Raw genomic sequence first — 20,213 nt, 5'->3', positions numbered from 1 at the left:
CAATCCCATTACTGGGTATATATACAAAGGACTATAAATCGTTGTACTATTAAGGACACATGCACACGAATGTTCATTGCAGCACTGTTTACAATAGCAAAGACCTGGAACCAACCCAAATGCCTATCGATGACAGACTGGACAAGGAAAATGTGGCACATATACACCACGGAGTACTATGCAGCCATCAAAAACGATGAGTTCATGTCCTTCGTAGGGACATGGATGAACCGGGAAACCATCATTCTCAGCAAACTGACACAGAACAGAAAATCAAACACCACATGTCCTCATTCATAGGTGGGTGTTGAATAATGAGAACACGCGGACACAGGGAGGGGAGCATCACACACTGTGGTCTGTTGGGGGGAAATAGGAGAGGGATAGCGGGGGGTGGGGAGTTGGGTAGAGATAGCAAGGGGAGAAATGCCAGATACAGGTTATGGGGAGGAAGGCAGCAAATCACACTGCCATGTGTGTACCTATGCAATAGTCTTGCATGTTCTTTAGATGTACCCCAAAACCTAAAATGCAATTGAAAAAAAAAATTTTTTTTTTAACCAAAAAAAAGGAAAAAAAAAAAACATGTATCATTCCACAGTTCTGGAGGCTCTAAGTAGAAAATTAGGTGCCAGGAAGGCCACAGTTCCTCTGAAAACTATAAGGAAACCCTCCTTCCCTCTTCCTAGCTTCTGGTGCTTGCTGGCAATCATTGGTTTTCCTCAGCTTGAAGCATAACTCCAACCTCTGCCTTCCTCACCACATGGTATTCTTTCTGTGTGTCTGTCTTCACATGGAAAGTCACATTGCCTTAGGGTCCTACCCTGTTCCAGTAAAACCTCATCTTAACTAACTACATTTGCAGTTATGCTATTTCCAAATAAGGTCACATTCTGAGATCCTGGGGATTAGTAATTCAACATATTTGGGGGATGGGGAGACACAATTCAACCCATAACAGACATTTTAAGTCCTGTACACAGTTGCATAAGATGACACAACTAGGAAATAGCAATGGGAGAACTGTAGTTTGTTACCACCCAGAACTGACTTTTTCCTTTTTTCATGTGGGCTATAGTAGTATCACTCAGGACTTTCTAACTCCAAAATCTTCACTGTCCAACCATCTTCTTACTCTTCCTCCAGATACATGATCGTTCCTTGGTTTCTGCAGGGGACTGGTTCCAAGACCCCTCAAAGATATCAAAATCCCTGGTATTCAAGTCCTTTATATAAAATAGAATTGTTTTTGCATAACACCTATATACATCCTCCCTTACACATTAAATCTTCTCTAGCTTACAATATCTAATAAAATGTAAATGTTATGTAAATAGGTGTTAATACTGTAATTTTTACTTTCATTTTTATTTTCTTGAGACAGAGTCTTGCTCTGTCGCCCAGGCTGGAGTACAGTGATGCAATCTCTGCTCACTGCAACCTCCACCTCCCGGGTTCAGGCAATTCTCCTGCCTCAGCCTCCCGAGTAGCTGGCACTACAGGTATGTGCCACCACATCTGGCTAATTTTTGTATTTTTAGTAGAGACAAGGTTTCACTATAGTGACCAGGCTGGTGTCAAACTCCTGACCTCAGATGATTCACCTGCCTCAGCCTCCCAAAGTGCTAGGATTACAGGTGTGAGCTACCATGCCTAGCCTGTGTTATTTTTATTGTTGTTGTTTCCTAAGTATTTTCAGAGTATTTGATTGAATCTGCAGATGTGGAAGTTGTGAATACCGAGGGCCAATCATGCTATTCTAGTTTCTACAAAGCACAAATCTGAGGGCCTCTTGGGGAGAGATTCAATACAAAGTAAGGGGGAGCCTCTGACATACCCAAAAGTCCTTTTTCTTGTTCATGTATTTTTTTAATTGACAAGTAAAAATTGTTAAAAAGTCTTTTTTTTTAACTATTAACAACGTGGGCCGGGCGCGGTGGCTCAAGCCTGTAATCCCAGCACTTTGGGAGGCCGAGGAGGGTGGATCACAACGTCGAGAGATCGAGACCAACCTGGTCAACATGGTGAAACCCCGTCTCTACTAAAAATACAAAAAATTGGCCGGTCGCGGTGGCTCAAGCCTGTAATCCCAGCACTTTGGGAGGCCGAGGCGGGTGGATCACGAGGTCAAGAGATCGAGACCATCCTGGTCAACATGGTGAAACCCCGTCTCTACTAAAAATACAAAATACAAAAAATTAGCTGGGCATGGTGTCGTGTGCCTGTAATCCCAGCTACCCAGGAGGCTGAGGCAGGAGAATTGTCTGAACCCAGGAGGTGGAGGCTGCAGTGAGCCGAGATCGCGCCGTTGCACTCCAGCCTGGGTAACAAGAGCGAAACTCCGTCTCAAAAAAAAAAAAAAAAAATACAAAAAATTAGCTGGGCATGGTGGTGCGTGCCTGTAATCCCAGCTACTCAGGAGGCTGAGGCAGGAGAATTGCCTGAACCCAGGAGGCGGAGGTTGCGGTGAGCCGAGATCGCGCCATTGCACTCCAGCCTGGGTGACAAGAGCGAAACTCCGTCTCAAAAAAAAAAAAAAAAAAAAAAAAAACAATGTGTATTTGATAATCATGTGAAAAGAGAAGTATTTCCTTTTGGTCTTGGACAATCACTCAGTAACAATTCCTCTTCATTGGTCTTCTGTACCTTTTTTTTTTTTGGAAACAGAGTCACCCAAGCTGCAGTGCAATGGCACGATCTCAGCTCTCAGTACAACCTCCGCCTCCCAGGTTCAAGTGATACTCCTACCTCAGCCTCCTGAGTACCTAGGGAGGCGTGCATAACCACGTCCAGCTAATTTTGTATTTTTAGTAGAGACAGGATTTTACCATGTTGGCCAGGCTGATCTCAAAATCCTGACCTCAAGCAATCAGCCCACCTCAGCCTCCAAAGTACTAGGATAACAGACGTAAGTCACCATGCCCAACCTAGTCTCCTATACTTTTTACCCTCTTCTTTGCTTTTAAAAAAACTTTAAATATAATTTATAATTTCTAAAAGCAAGGCCACAAACAACAATGATTAAAGAAAGAAAACTTTTACCATCTTAAAAATTATATTCAGGCTGGGCACGGTGGTTCCTATCTGTAATCCCAGCACTTTGGGAGGCCAAGGTGGGCAGATCACCTGGGGTTAGACGTTTGAGACCAGCCTGGCCAACATGGTGAAACCCTGTCTCTACTAAAAAATACAAAAATTAGCTGAGCATGGTGGCAGGCACCTGTAATCCCAGCTACAAGAGGCTGAGACAGCAGAATCGCTTGAACCCAGGAGGCGGAGGTTGCAATGAGGTGAGATTGCATCCCTGCCCTCTGGTCTAGGTGACAGAATGAGACCCTGTCTCAAAAAAAAAAAAAAAATTATTTCACTTCTTCATATTCCCTTTCAATCCACAGCTTTATAGTAAGTATTATCTGGCAAAGAGTCCACATTTCATTGTCAAAATGGTTGATTATCCTTAACACTTCGATCTTCCACATAAAATTTAGAAGCAACTTACAAATTCTACCAAAAAAACCTTGATGTGAATTTTGATTGGGATTACCAGAAATTTGTCAGATAATTTGGGAAGAAGTGATATCTTTTATGATAGTGCTTATATAAACATGATATTTAGCTTCATTTCTTTTTTTTTTTTTTTTTTTTTGAGACAACGTCTTGGTCTGTCACCCAGGCTGGAGTGCTGTGGTACAATCACAGCTCACTGCAGCTCAACATCCCAGGCTCAAGCAATCCTCCTGCCTCAGCCTCCTGAGTAGCTGAGACCAGAGGCATGGGCTACCACACCCAGCTAATCTTTGTGTGTCTATTTTTTGTAGAGACAGGGTTTTGCCATATTGTCCAGGCTGGTCTGGAACTCCTGAAGCAACCCCCGACCTTGGCCTCCCAGAATGCTGGGATTATAGACAGGCGCCACCATGCCCAGCCTAGCTCCATTTCTTGAGGTCACCTTTTACATTCTTCAATTCTGTTTTGTAGTTTAATCTCCATAAAGCTCATGGGTGCTTTTCTTGGACTTTTTTCCTACAAAGCCTGAAGTTTTATAATTGTATAGTATCTCTGTTATAAATACATAGTATCTTCTTTTCAATTATAATTTTTAACTGGCTATTTCTATGGTACAGGAATGTCACTAATTTACCTATGCTGATTTTATATACATGGACTTGCAAAAAACTCTTATATTTGTGCTAAGGGTATTTCTAGAGTTCTCCTGATTTTCCATGAGACAATCATGTCTCATCAAATTAAAGGTGTTCTCTGTCTCCAACCCTTTCATTGGAGACAGAGAACACTGAGTGCTCTAACAGAATAGGATCACCAACAGGATGCTGAGCAATACCTATCATCTTGTTCCCTTTCCATTACTGGCTTTCTTACTTCCTAACCTCTCTGCCTCTTCCCTGATCTGGTCTGAGTTTCCTGAAAGAAGCTGAACAAAAGCTAAGGTCTCCCTAGGTAGCTATGTGTTGTTGCAATGGTCAGTATATGGATAGCTATCCCACCTCAAAGCCTATGTCACCCACATAAAATCAAACACATTAAAGATAAAGTGCAGACTTTCAGACACTGCTTGGACTTGAAAATACATACTTCAGCTTCAAAACAGTAAAACTCAGCATTTAATCTGGGGACATAATAGTTTCCTAGGGGCCTACCAAAGGTACCAAAAATTATAATATACCTTTATTTATTTATGTCTAAGTAGCTATAGACATCAGCACTCCTTTATGCATTTTTCTTTCTACACACACACACACACACACACAGAGAGAGAGAGAGAGAGAGAGAGAGAGTGAGAGAGAGAGAGAGAGATCTACATATATAAACATATACTTTTTTTTTTTTTCTGAGGGAGGGTCTCATTCCCGTTGCACAGGCTGGAGTGCAGTGGTAGGATCTCAGCTCACTGCAGCCTCAACTTCCCTGGCTCAGGTGATCCTCCCTCCTCAGCCTCCTGAATAGCTGGGACTGCTGGCGTGTGCCATCATGCCCAGCTAGTTTTTGTATTTTTAGTAGAGACATGGTTTCACCATGTTGGCTAGGCTGGTCTCAAAACTCCCAGCCTCAAGTGATCTGCCCACCTCGGCCTCCCACAGTGCTGAGATTATAGACACGAGCCACCACACCCAGCCAAATGTTAACTAAAATGTTCTATATATCATTTCCCCTCTATGCAACTGAATTCACTTAACTTATTTCAAGTATCTAACATTCAACTCTTAAGTAGAATTATCACAAGCATTTAACAGAATTATATAAAACAACATTAACCGCCTAATTTCTTGAAGAAATTATTTAAGATGGTCAATAAGGCTCATGACGCTTATTATTTTCACAAATCAGAGGCTGACTTCAAGCCTTTTGCTGAATATTAATTTGAAAATGTCCATATGCTTGGCATCTTCGATCAACAACAAATCCCAGCAGCCTAGGTTCTACTGAAGGCTTGACACAAGCACCTTATTAGATCTGTGATGTACCTCTGTAAATCATATCCTATCTTTAGACACAGATGGCACGATTAGCACCTCATGGGCAATGGCATCACTTAAAATGTAATCTTCTCTGTGAACAGCATCAAGACAAGCTGTCTTGTAAATAAAGTCAGCTCCACTGTAAGTGATGTTACTCACCAATGTATATAGGACCTACAGTTCTTAAAGAAACTCATAAAGAAATAAAGCACTCGTACCTCTAGTTTTTCACTGAACTCCTCAGTATAGGGAATAAATCGACTATCTGTGTCCCCCTTGTAAAACCAAGTACAGCGTCTCACTTCGGCGGGATCCTCTTCCCAGTACACAGCCTTCCTTATTCGGTCATAGAGGTAAACATCGTAGCGCCCTCCATCCGTACCAAGAACCACGCTCTCCGGATCTGGCTGAACTAGAGAACAAAATTAACACTTTTCCTGACTGATACAAGGCATATTTTAAAATAATAAATAATCCACTGGGCACAGAGGCTCATGACTGTAGTCCCAACACTCTGAGAGGCTGAGGCAGGAGGATCATTTGAGGTCAGAAGTTCTAGACCAGCCTGGCCAATAGATGAAACCCCCATCTCTACTAAAAATACCAAAATTAGCTAGGCATGATGGCTCATGCCTGTAATCCCAGCTAATCAGGAGGCTGAGGCAGGAGAATCATTTGAATCCAGGAGGCAGAGATTGCAGTGAGCCTAGATTGTGCCACTGTGCTCCAGCCTGGGCAACAGAGTAAGACTCTTGTCTCAAAAAAATAAAAACAAAATAATAAATAATGAATATGGTGACTACTCAATCGTTAAAGACAAAAAACTAAGCTCATTTTTATTTAAAAATAGAAGTTTAAGATTAATTTGTGCTGCTCAAAATTATGACTCTTCTTAAGTAAAAAAGAAATAGCCGGCCGGGCGCGGTGGCTCAAACCTGTAATCCCAGCACTTTGGGAGGCCGAAGCAAGTGGATCACGAGGTCGAGAGATCGAGACCAACCTGGTCAACATGGTGAAACCCCGTCTCTACTAAAAATACAAAAAATTAGCTGGGCATGGTGGTGCGTGCCTATAATCCCAGCTACTCAGGAGGCTGAGGCAGGAGAATTGCCTGAACCCAACCCAGGAGGCGGAGGCTGCAGTGAGCCGAGATCGCGCCATTGCACTCGAGCCTGGGTAACAAGAGCGAAACTCCGTCTCAAAAAAAAAAAAAAGAAATAACCGCCAGGGCAAACTTTAAAAGCATAATTCAAATAACTGATGGATTTGTTTATAAATCAGAGCAATATTATCTACATATAGCAATGTTCCATGGAATATGTTTCTAAAGGCCATTAATAGGTTGATTTTTTAAGTCCATTATCAAATATTACCAAGATAAACAAATAAACATATTTCTACACTGCAGGACTTCTTAGAGCCTTAATGCACTCCTGTGCAACATTTCTCTCAAGACCTAGATATAGAGAGCAGCATTTCCAAAACTCATCTGATCATTGAACCCTTTCTTCACAGAGCATCTCCAGGATTGGGAGTTTCATAGAAAACCCTTTCTAAATGCCGCCGTAACTACAAATGAAAGGGAAACAGAAAAACTGAAACCCGAATTACACGAACTAATCAACTTCTCTGATTCAAAATAACCTTTAAACTATGAAGTGAATTACTAAAACATTTTTTTTGTTTGTTTTTGAGACGGAGTTTCGCTCTTGTTACCCAGGCTGGAGTGCAACGGCGCGATCTCAGCTCACTGCAGCCTCCGCCTCCCGGGTTCAGGCAATTCTCCTGCCTCAGCCTCCTGAGTAGCTGGGATTACAGGCATGCGCCACCATGCCCAGCTAATTTTTTGTATTTTTAGTAGAGACGGGGTTTCACCATGTTGACCAGGATGGTCTCGATTTCTTGACCTCGTGATCCACCCGCCTTGGCCTCCCAAAGTGCTGGGATTACAGGCGTGAGCCACCGTGCCCAGCCGACTAAAACATTTCTTTAAATATCTTACCCAGATAACTCAGGACATACATTAATATCATCATCTTAAGGTACAGAGTCTGGGGTCTACAAAAATTAAGGAATTTGACATTCACAGAAAATAGACCATGGATAAATACTCATTCCTTCTCTTCCTAAAATCAGATATGAATGATGTATGACCAGTGCTTACCTGAATTATAGATTTCTTCAAGATTCAAAGAGTCAAACACACTAAAAGGCATCCACAGTTGTCTGTATTCTACCTCCTTGCAGTAAAACCAGTGGGGCTGAACAGGCTCATATGGGTTTTGAAGTAGAAAAGGAGGTGGCACTTGAACAGAGGGAGCCCCAGGTCTAACAAGTACCTGCTGCTGTATTGGTGACTGCACTGAAGGAGGAACCTGGAGGAGACGGCAAAATGAAGACTGTCATCCTTGTCCAACAGAACTCTGAATATGCTTCACACCCAAACTAATGTTAGTAGTAATAATCCTACTTATATTTTTGGACAATTATTTAGTGCAATAACTAGACCCCAAAGCAATTTTAAAAAGAATTATTCAACCTAACGAAACCCCAAATCAAGGATAAATGCTCAAGGTGAAGGATACCTATACCTCATTTACCCTGATGTGATGATTACACATTGCATGCCTGTATCAAAATATCTCATGTAACCCATAAACATATACACCTATTATGTACCCACAAAAATTAAAAATTTAGAAAAAAATCAATTACAAAGTGAACTAGACTTTCTCACAGAACACCTTTACAGAAGTCAATCTAGCAATACATCTCCCATGATTTACTTAACCTTTAAAATGTGCCTATTCCTTGACCTAGTCATTCCATTTCTAAGAATGTGTCCAAAAGATATAACTATAAAAACAAATAAGCCAGGCACAGTGGCTCACGCTTGTAATCCTAACACTCTGGGAGGCTGAGGGGGGTGGATCATTTAGCCCATAATCCCAAGTGATCATTTAGCCCATAATCCCAGAACTTTGGGAGGTCAGGAGTTCCAGACCAGCCTGGCCAAATGGTGAAACCCTATCTCCACTAAAAATACAAAAATTAGCCAGGCGTGGTGGCACATGCCTGTAATCCCAGCTATGTAGGAGACTGAGGCAGGAGAATTGCTTGAACCCAGGAAGGGGAGGTTGCAGTAAGCTGAGATCATTCCACTGCACTCCAGCCTGGGTGACAGAGTGAGATTCCTTCTCAAAAAAAAAAAAAAAAAAATTTACCCACAAGGATGTACATCAAAAGGTTATTTAAAATAGGAAATCACTGGAAACAATTGAAATGTCTAACAGAAACCTGATCAAGTATTATTTCACTCAAATGCTAGATCCTCTAGAACCATTAAAAATGTGTTATATCGAGCCGGGCGCGGTGGCTCAAGCCTGTAATCCCAGCACTTTGGGAGGCCGAGGCGGGTGGATCACGAGGTCGAGAGTTCGAGACCATCCTGGTCAACATGGTGAAACCCCGTCTCTACTAAAAGTGCAAAAAATTAGCTGGGCATGGTGGCACGTGCCTGTAATCCCAGCTACTCAGGAGGCTGAGGCAGGAGAATTGCCTGAGCCCAGGAGGCGGAGGTTGCGGTGAGCCGAGATCGCGCCATTGCACTCCAGCCTGGGTAACAAGGGTGAAACTCCGTCTCAAAAAAAAAAAAAAAAAATGTGTTATATCTCAGTGGGGCGCGGTGGCTCATGCCTGTAATCCTAGCACTTTGGGAGGCTGAGGTGGGTAGATCACCTGAGGTCAGGAGTTCAAGACCAGCCTGGCCACCATGGTGAATCCCCATCTTTAAAAAATAATAATAATTATTATTATTATTATTATTATTATAAAGAAAAATAGCCGGGCGCGGTAGCTCAAGCCTGTAATCCCAGCACTTTGGGAGGCTGAGGCGGGTGGATCACGAGGTAAAGCGATCGAGACCATCCTGGTCAACATGGTGAAACCCCGTCTCTACTAAAGATACAAAAAAATTAGCTGGGCATGGTGGCACGTGCCTGTAATCCCAACTACTCAGGAGGCTGAGGCAGGAGAATTGCTTGAACCCAGGAGGCGGAGGTTGCGGTGAGCCGAGATCGTGCCATTGCACTCCAGCCTGGGTAACAAGAGCGAAACTCTGTCTCAAAAAAAAAAAAAAAAAAAAAAAAATATGTTATATCCTTCCTGCAGGAGATAGCTAAAAAATAATAATAATAAACAGGCCAAGAGCTGTGGCTCACGCCTGTAATCCTAGCACTTTTGGAGGCTGAAGTGGGTGGATCACCTGAGGTCAGGAGTTCAAGACCAGCCTGGCCATCATGGTTAAACCCCACCTTTAAAAAAAATAATAATCATAATAATAATAATAAACAAAAATAAAAGTTTTAGAGGATAGACACGATGGTTCACACCTATAATCCCAGAACTTTGGGTGGCCAACAAAAGAGGATCATTTGCCAGCACTTCGAGACCAACATGAGCAACACAGCAATACCCTGTTTCCATCAAACAAACAAAAAAAAAATTTAAATCACCCAGACATGGTGAGGCACACCTGTAGGCCCAGCTACTCCAGAGGCTGAGGTGGGAGGATCACTTGCACTCAGTAGTTCAAGGTTGCAGTGGGCTGTAATCACACCACTGCACTCCAGCCTAGGTGACAGAGCAAGACCTCCCATGTCTTAAAAAAAAAAAAAAAAAAAAAGAAGAAGAAGAAATAGTAATAACAACTTTGAGTGTTTTAGAAAAAAATCTTAGTAACACTTAAGGTATGTTCACAAAAAAAAAAAAAAATAGGTAACAGAAACCATAGGTACTATATGATGTTTGCTGGAAAAAGACATAACAAAATGAACAGTGGTTATCTATGGACTTTTTTTATTAAATTGGGTATTCTGCATTTTTCAAATTTTCTACAATAAAAATGATTTTAAAATCAAAATATACTTATGTTTAAATTTTTTAATTAAAAACCATTTTTGGCCAGGTATGGTGGCTCACAGCTGTAATCCCCCCGTCTCAAAAAATTGTATCATTTAGCCTATAATCCCAGAACTTTGGGAGGTCAAGGTAGGAGGACTGCTTGAGCCCAGGAGTTTGTGACCAGCCTGGGCAACATAGTGAGACCTCATTTCTACAAAACATTAAAAAAAAAAAAAAAATTAGCCAAGCATGGCAGCACGTGCCTGTGGTGAGGCTGAGGTAGGGGGATCACTTGAACCTGAGAAGTCGAGGCTACAGTGAGCCATTATCATGCCACTGCACTCTAGCCTGAGTGACAGAGCAAGACCTGGCTTCAAAAAAAAAAATTATATACATATATATAAAAAAACACACAATTTATATATATATATATGTATAAAATCATTTTGAAGTATTATCTCAACACTAAATTTCCTGAGAGCTACAGCTGCACAGTGGTTATGTAAAAGAATGTTCTTGGCCGGGTGCGGTGGCTCAAGCCTGTAATCCCAGCACTTTGGAGTGGAGAAGGGAGGAAAAAGGGAGGGGCAGGAGGAGGAGGAAGAGGAAGAGGAGGAAGGGGCAGGAGAGAGGGATGGGGAAGGGAGGAGAGCTTATATATACCAGGGTGTGTACATGCACAAATTAAAAAACAAATGGATAAAACATTAATGATAAGTAACCTGGATAAAGAATATTACAGTGCTCTTTGTACTGTTTTTATTGTTGCAACTTTTCTTCAAGTTTGAAATGATCATATTTTAAATTCTTATCTAAAAACCTTTTTAAAAATTTAATCAACAAACTACAATTAGTTTGTTATAGTTAGCAAAATACTAACTATACGACATGCCATGAATCTGGTTACTTTTCAGAATGCCAAAATCCAACACTGTCAAAAATTTGTGCACTGGTATGATTTAAATGAAATGATAAAACAGAGTCCATTCTCTATCTCTAACAGAGAAGTTAGTTACATTCTGATCACAATAGTGCTATCTCCACTACGCTGAAATACGTTCTTAATTCTTTTTAATCATTTTTCTTTTTGCTTAATTCAGTTGATTTTTCTTTGGAAATCAAATGAACAATGAGTTGAGAAAACTGTACAAGGGAATTTCATAAAATTTACCCAGTGCATATGTTATTCCATCAACTCCCCCTGAGACAGAATTTGACTGACCTAGATCCAAACTCCATAAATATAAATGAAATTACTGAAGTAATCCATGTTAGTCCCTGTAATTGAGTATTCTGATTGACTAGTATAATTTAAAGATGAAAAATTAGCAGTCTTCAACTGCTTCAATTCTCACATGTCTCCAGACAACACTTACTATTTTTACCTTACTCTAAAATCTGGAAATACTGACATGTAGCTAACTCATTAAAATTAATTACTACTTCAATAAATAGATAATATACATCAAAATACGAGCCATCCAATGACCTATCTTTAAGACAATGTTTACTTCATGTAGCTTACAAAGAATATCCTCTGAAACTAATTTGTCATCATATTGATTATAAGATGTGAAATGTTTTTTAACACATAGGTTCAGGTGAGAGAGAAGAAACAGTAAGCTGAACACAAAAACACGTCTCCATACCAGTGGCAAAGATCCTGGAGGCATCTGGTACATCTGAATAGGGGGTCCAGAAGGTGGAGGATGCGCAGGAGGGCCCGGTGTTTGGCACTGCTGCAGCTGGGGTGGTGCAATGTAAGGATTAGCTCTGCTGCTGCCAGGGTTATGGCGATACGGATTGTATCCTGGTTGAGGGATTCCTTGGGGTGGGCTCCCAAAATCTGAAGGAGGGAGACTACTTGGCTGAGAAGGCAGATACGTATTTGTTCCCATCAGTGTGGAAGGTGAAGCACCAGGTTGAGCCTTCGAAATGGGTGGTGAAAATGCATTTGAGATATCTTGGGATCCAGTTGTAAAAGGGGGAGTAGTCAGGGGCTTGGGGAATGCTGATTGTCCAACTGAGGTTGCTGCAGTTGTTAATGGTGACTGTCCAATATTCCCAAAAGGATCACTGCTGCTTGATACCTGAGAAAAATAACTAAATGTCTGTGGGGTAGACGTGTGAATAGAAGTCTGACCAAGGAAGCTGTCCTCCTCACCAACATCTGTGGAATCCTCTGAAACAGAACAGGAGAGCAAGTGGTTTAAAAGGTAGTCTATCATTCTGCAGATACAATTCCAGAAGGAAGAGCTTGCAATTATACCTCCTTATTTGTTCTTCAAACTTATATTTCTGCATTACAGACCAAAAAAAAAAAAAAAAAAAACCTGGTTTTTCTTTCTTTGAAAACTTGCTTCTTAGAAATGAAAAACTAGAAAACATGAATAAGAAAACACAAAAAGAGGAAAAATTATAATTATTTATAAGCCCACCTCCTTAAGACAATCACACTGTTAACATTTTGCTACATACCCTTCCATACTTTTTAAATAAATACAAACTGTTATTTGTTCTTTTGTAAATATATATTTGTATATGGGAGAAGTTTTTAAAAATAGAAACAAAATCTATATTTTTACTTTTTTTTTTTTTTTTGAGACAGTGTCTTACTCTGTCACCCAGGCTGGAGTGTAGTGGCAAGATCTCGGCTCACTGCAACCTCCGCCTCCCAGGTTCAAGCAATATCCATGCCTCAATCTCCCGAGTAGCTGGGATTACACGGGACCAGCAAAATGCCCGGCTAACTTTTGTTTTTTTGGGAGGTTTTTTTGGTAGAGATGAGGTTTCACCATGTTGGCCAGGCTGGTCTTGAACTCCTGACGTCAAGTAATTTGCCCACCTTGGCCTCCCAAAGTGCTGGGATTACAGGCATGAGCCACCACGCCTGGCCTTAATACTATTTTTTTTTTTTTTGAGATGGAGTTTCGCTCTTGTTACCCAGGCTGGAGTGCAATGGCGCGATCTCGGCTCACCGCAACCTCCGCCTCCTGGGCTCAGGCAATTCTCCTGCCTCAGCCTCCTCAGTAGCTGGGATTACAGGCACGCGCCACCACGCCCAGCTAGTTTTTTTGTATTTTTAGTAGAGACGGGGTTTCACCATGTTGACCAGGATGGTCTCGATCTTTCGACCTCGTGATCCACCCGCCTCGGCCTCCCAAAGTGCTGGGATTACAGGCTTGAGCCACCGCGCCCGGCCAATACTATTTTTTATCTTTTTTTCTTGGTAAAAAATAATTCAATTGTTACTCCACTACCCAAATACAAATAATTTTATTTCTATAGTCATAAAAAGAGTCTAAAGATAACTCTGTTGACAAAAAGGGGTGTGTCAGGACTCTTACCTACAAAGCACTTACTGTACAAATGAACACAGGCATTCGTATTCCCAAGGCAAAGTAGGTCAACTATTAATTGCCATTTCCTAAAATCATGCACTATCACATACTTATCATTACAGAACATCAAATTGCTGAAAAAGTCACTTTCGTTTTTTGGGTTTTTTTTTTTTGTGAGACGGAGTTTTGCTCGTTACCCAGGCTGGAGTGCAATGGTGTGATCTCGGCTCACTGCAACCTCCGCCTCCTGGGTTCAAGCAATTCTCCTGCCTCAGCCTCCCAAGTAGCTGGGATTATAGGCATGCACCACCATGCCCAGCTAATTTTTGTATTTTTTAGTAGAAATGAGGTTTCACCATGTTGACCAGGATGGTCTCAATCTCTTGACCTCGTGATCCACCTGCCTCGGCCTCCCAAAGTGCTGGGATTATAGGCATGAGCCACCACACACGGCCCAAAAAAGTCACTTTCTAACCAAGGGAAGGTCTCCTCCCATCCCTTTGCCCAACTTGATCTTCACTGTGGGTATCAACAATCCCCACAATTTAGCTTCTGTTCTACTACCAAGTCGTAAAAAAAAAAAAAGCATTTTCCCTGTATATGATCTCAAAAGTCGACCTTACTATTATTCCTTACTAAACTTTTATGTTCCCTAGCTTACAGCTTTCATCTCGTCTTCCTCCTCCCAATCTTCCCTGCTCTTGCCTCATTCCCTTTTACCTCCGTGCTGGGGGCATGGAGTCCATCAGAGGGCTGCACTCACTCACGGAACACAGGCACACTTTGGTCCCCCCCTTTAAGATCTGCCAAAAGGTAGCCTTCTTCTAAGCTAGGGGCTCCAAGCTTCTTTTTTTTTTTTTTAGACAGAGTTTTGCTCTTATTGCCCAGGCTGGAGTGCAATGGCACTATCTTAGCTCAGTGCAACCTCCACCTCCTGGGTTCAAATGATTCTCTTGCCTCAGCCTCCCGAGTAGCTGAGATTACAGGCATGCACCACCACACCCAGCTAATTTTGTATTTTTAGTAGAGATGGGGTTTCTGCCTGTTGGTCAGGCTGGTCTCAAACTCCCAACCGCAGATGATCCACCCACCTTGGCCTCCCAAAGTGCTGGGATTACAGACATGAGCCACTGCACCTGGCCTGCTCCAAGCTTCTTGACCTCTGCTGAGACTAGGGCTCGAGCTTCTTCTTTAATTTATTTATTTATTTATTTTTAGATAAAGTCTCCTTCTGTCGTCAGGCGTCAGCAAACACAAGGCCCTGTGTCTGCTTGTATCATTCCACTTCCTGACATATTTCCAGCTTCCACCCCTCTTTTCTGGTCAGAACCCCTCACTTGGACTTATCTATATTTCTTAGTTCACTGCCAACAATTAAAAGCATGAGGCTAGGGCAGTGGCTCACTCCTGTAATCTCAGCACTTTAGGAGGCCAAGGCGGGCAGATCATGAGGTCAAGAGATCAAGACCATCCTGACCAACATGGTAAAACCCCGTCTCTACTAAAAATAGTAGAGACTGGAGTGCAGTGGCGTGATCTTGGCTTACTGCAACCTCCACCTCCCGGGTTCAAGCAATTCTCCTGCCTCAGCCTCCCGAGTAGCTGGGACTACAGGCGCATACCACCACACCCAGCTAATTTTTGTATTTTTAGTAGAGGCAGGGTTTCACCGTGTTGGCCAGGATGTCTTGATCTCTTGACCTTGTATCTGCCCGCCTCGGCCTCCCAAAGTGCTGGGATTACAGGCGTGAGCCACCGCGCCTAGGGCTTGAGCTTCTAAGCCGCTCTCATAATTCACACATATCTGTTTAACTAAAATACTCCACTATTCAAAATACTCCTCTTGATAGTTTTTTGTAACTAAAAATAAAACATACCTTGCTGCACAAGGCCCTATGTCTGCTTGTATCATTCCACTTCCTGATATATTTCCAGCTCCCATCCCTCTTCAGGTCAGTAACCCTCACTTGGACTTATCTATATTTCTTATTTCACTGCCAACAATTAAAAGCATGAGGCCGGGGCGGTGGCTCACTCCTGTAATCTCAGCACTTTGGGAGGCCAAGGTGGGCAGATCATGAGGTCAAGAAATCAAGACCATCCTGACCAACATGGTGAAACCCCGTCTCTACTAAAAATACAAAAATTAGCTGGGCATAGTGGCCCACACCTGTAGTCCCAGCTACTCAGACGGCTGAGGTAGGAGAATCGCTTGAACCCAGGAGGCAGAGACTGCAGTGGCCAAAATCACGCCACTGCACTCCAGCCTGGGCAACAGAGCAAGACCCCGTCTCAAAAAATAATAATAATAAAGCATGAAAAAAAAAAAACTTCAGTGGTACTGTTCACCCTTTAGAAAAACTTCAGGTCAAACTGGTACAATAAACTTTTTTCTGATTAGCATCAACTACAGATGAAATGCTCTCTACACGCTGCTACCCTCGATTCAGGGGCACTTTCTCATTTCTTTCGGACACATTTCATCTAAAGCCACAATTTTAATTGGCATTTGTGTATCTGTGACACTCCTGACTCTGTCTCAAACCCAGACTGTACTCATGTGTTCCAGAACTTGTTCACCAACTACTTCCTCAATATTTTTGGCAGACTCAGCCACATATACCTCATAGTTAGTAAGCCTAAAACGGAGTTTATAATCTTAACTATCACCCACCGTGCTCCTTTTTCCATAGATGTTTGCCAGCATCCCTTCAGACATTCAAACCAGAAACCTCAGGTCTCAGACTCCTCTCTCTCTCTCATAACCTTCATTTAATCATTAGAATACTCATTCAAGAAACATTTATTCAGGACATATTATGTGCCAGGTACAGAGTTCAGTCTTGGGTCTAAAACTAAACAAAAATGGGCCTCTGAGCTGACAGACAGAGCTGACACTGACCTTCTGTGAGTCCCTAAGACTCTACAACCGTATAGTGTACACATCTTGCATATCTGCTCCCTGTTCTTCACACCCAATATGGCTGACTCAGGCTAGACTGCCATCACCACTGCCAGCCTCTCACTAAGCCTCCCAAACAAATCCTCTTGCTACAGTCAACCTTACTGCAGTACAACTAGAGAAAATTCCAGTCTTTCTGAAACACACATCTAATTTCACTGCCTCGTTGAAAATCCTTCAAAGGCTCTCAAACACCCCACAAGGTGAACTACAAACTCCTCCTGTGTATTGCACATGCGGCCCACAGACCTCTGAGGCCACTCCACTGCACACGCTCTGGGGGGCAGAGGACAAAGAGGAGAGGAGACAAAGGTGAAGGGACAGGAGAGAAGGACAAGCTCCACCCATGTCCCATGCCACCAACCACTAACTCCCGCCAAATCTGCAGATTTTCTCACACCTTCAGACTTCACATATGCCTATCTCTCAGACTCCTTAACTTCTATGTATCCTTCAACACTCAGCTCAAGCATAACCTCCCAAAGAGGCCCTGAAGGCCTAAGGGACATCCATTCCCCCTCTCAGCCAGCCTGAGACCCATAGCATTCACAGCCGCCTATCAATCCCTCTTCCTAACTGTTGTAAACCTGTATCACAGTTGCTTACACAGGTGGGTATGTGTGTATACATATATCCTGTGCAGTCATTGAGGGCAGGGCTGTCTGCTCTTCTATGTCTCCCAGCTTCTGGAACAAGGCCTGGCAAATAGAAGCTGCTTAATCCATGTCTGGTTTTTTTTTTTCTTTTTTGAGACAGTCTCACTCTGTCACCCAGGCTGGAATGCAGTGGCATGACCTCGGCTCACTGCAACTCCGCCTCAAGTGAGTCTCCTGCCTCCGGCTCCCAAGTAGCAGGGATTACAGAAGCCCGCCACCACGCCCGACAAATTTTTGTATTTTTAGTATAGATAGGGTTTCCCCATGTTGGCCAAGCTGGTCTTAAACTCCTAACCTCAGGTGATCCACCCACCTCGGCCACTCAGAGTGCTGGGATTACAGGTGTGAGCCACTGTGCCCAGTCTTCAATGTCTGTTGAATGTATGAAATTGCTTTCTGTGTCTCTCTTTAACTTATAGGATTAACTGTTGCTTCCAAGGAGACAGGCTCTTATTTTGTCTCTGGAAATTCTCTGAGTGGGTTTCTGAGATTTTTAGAGATGAATTTTAGTTCTAAAAATTATTAATGTTCTCACACACACACACACACACACACACACAGTCTCCAAGAAATAAGAGAATTAAAGACAGATTTAGTTATCCTAGACTTAACAATGTAAATATTTAGCATGAATTCACGGTGACACTCACAAACCAAATACCACATAGCAAAGAAGATGGACATAACCAAACAACTTTAATGATGCAGAAGATGATTTGAAAACCCCAGGTATAGCCTTGTTTATTCCAGCATCCTCCCACAGCATTCTGCTCCGATCATGCTGGTTCTTCACCAAAGACAGCAACGCCTAACCTTTCAACCACAGGTCAAAATGAGACACAGTATTCCTGACTCCCATCCTTTCACTCATTCAACAAACGTCTACTGAATCATTGGTCTACTGCACACTACACACCATTCTAGGCAGTGGGGATATAATCGTGAATAAAACTAAGTTTTGCTTTCATGGCCTTACATTCTAGTGGGGTGGAATAAACAAATTTGTGTACATGTCAGGTAGTGACAAGCATCAAGAAGAAACATGACACAGGGACAGGGGAACCTTCATATACAGCTGTTCCCAGTGTGCCTGTCTTCGCTTCTCCATGAAAGTGTCTTCAGTCCCTCAAACAAGAATAAATTATTCACTGGAAACTCAGCATCCAAAGAGGATCTACGTACTAGGCCCTAAACAAGATCCTGAAAATAAAAAGGCAATTAGGTCATAGCTGCAAACTTGAAGACCACAGTCCAAATGGAGAGTATTTACTTCACATACATTAAATCACACTGTCTTGCAGGCACTATACTTAGTGCCTTGCAAAAACTAAAGCACTTCTAATTACAATTCTGTGAAGCTATACATACATAGGAACTGAAGAACAGAGAGGTAAAGTAACATGCCTACAGTCACACCGCAAGTTACTGGCAGGGCCAAGACAGGAACACAGACAGTCTGTGCTCCTAAACACCATGCTCTCCGGGCTATGCCACATAATCATCAAAAGCAATCTCCCAGGCCGGGCATGGTGGCTCACGCCTATAATCCAAGCACTTTGGAGGCCAAGGCGCGCGGATCACCTGAGGTCGAGTTCAAGACCAGCCTGACCAACATGGTGAAACCCCGTATTTAAAAATAAAAATTAAAAAAAATTTTTTAAAAAGCAATCTCCCAGGACAATAATACAAATATGAAAAAAGAGCTAGGAGTGCACATAAGAGTGGGGGCCTAAGGGAACAAGAAAAAGCTTCTTAAAAGTGATGGATTGTCTTGAAAGATGAGGAATGGGCGGGGAGCTCATGCCTGTAATCCCAACACTTTGGGAGGCCGAGAGAGGCAGATCACTTGAGGTCAGGAGTTCGAGACCAGGCTGGCCAACACGGTGAAACCCCGTCTCTAATATAAACACAAAAGTTAGCTGGGCATGGTGGCGCACGCCTGTATGCCTGTAGACTCACCTAGTCGGGAGGCTGAGGCAGGAGAATGAACCAGGGAGCTGAAGATTGCAGTGAGCCGATAATGGTGCCACTGCAACCTGAGCAACAGAGAAAGACACCGTCTCAAAAAAAAAAAAAAAAGATGAAGCATGCATTTTATATCTCTGCTTCACAAATATTACATGCCTATCAGAGAAGAGGGGCCCAGTCCATCTTACAAGATATTTTACTGTAACCTAGAAGATATCCTACTGTATCGCAACACTCTCCTAGTAGGAAAGAGCGTACCCTATCTAGGAGAGGGGCACAGTCCATCCTAGGAGGTATCTTACTGTATCCTACGAGTCTTCTAGTGGGAGATACTACTACTGTACCCTAGGAGAGGGCCACTGTTTAATTTATTTGCATTCCCTATCGCACCTCGTGTACCAATGGGTGTTCAGCAAAGATTTGCGGAATGCCAGTGCACGAGTGTCCAGTACTCTGGACAACTTGGAACAGATGGTTTCTGCCATGAAAAGCAAGTCTCATCACCTGCCGCCTCCAAAACCCTAAATCCCCCGACAGACTCAAACCTGGCCACTGATGATCCTGGCAAACTACCCAGAGGGTAGCTCGAGGCAGAAGGAAAACCTCCCGACTAACCCTTGTCACCGCACGCCACCTGCCCGCCTCCCCGCAGACGGGACCGCCCTCTTATTACCTCCGGGCAAGAGCAGGGAGGCCGGGGAAGCGGAGGCCTGGGTGACTGGGATGAAGGGCACATTGAAGTTGAACTCCGTGGCCGAGGAGGAGAAAAGTAAGTTAGTGCCCGACGAGGAGATGGAGGCGCCGCTGCTGCCACCGTTAGGTTTTCTCTCGGCCATGGCTGCGGCCCACCGTCCGTTACACGTCTCCGAGTACCCGGCGCCGCACTGACCGGAAACCGAACACCCTC

The 20,213-nt window shown here is 43.0% G+C and overlaps 1 protein-coding gene across 4 annotated transcripts in view; it reads right to left on the bottom strand.

Moving 5' to 3' along the window:
• SEC23IP (SEC23 interacting protein) overlaps positions 1–20,213 on the bottom strand; it is a 58,179-nt gene extending 37,966 nt beyond the window's left edge. For all 4 annotated transcript variants that reach the window (XR_005578402.2, XM_039465204.2, XM_039465205.2 and 1 more), the window contains exons 1-4: positions 19,980–20,213; positions 12,029–12,561; positions 7,642–7,852; positions 5,696–5,889 (exon numbers count right to left, since the gene is read on the bottom strand). Coding sequence is in view for 3 of the 4 variants with exons in the window: in XM_039465204.2 (XP_039321138.1) it covers positions 5,696–5,889; positions 7,642–7,852; positions 12,029–12,561; positions 19,980–20,142 (1,101 nt within the window). In the remaining variant the exon portion in view is untranslated. The remainder of the gene's footprint in view (positions 1–5,695; positions 5,890–7,641; positions 7,853–12,028; positions 12,562–19,979) is intronic.

The sequence above is a fragment of the Saimiri boliviensis genome, chromosome 12 (genome assembly GCF_048565385.1).
Source record: "Saimiri boliviensis isolate mSaiBol1 chromosome 12, mSaiBol1.pri, whole genome shotgun sequence".
Classification (NCBI taxonomy): domain Eukaryota; kingdom Metazoa; phylum Chordata; class Mammalia; order Primates; family Cebidae; genus Saimiri; species Saimiri boliviensis.
The sequence above is the reverse complement of the archived record's forward strand: the minus strand, read 5'-3'. Positions and strand labels throughout refer to the sequence as shown.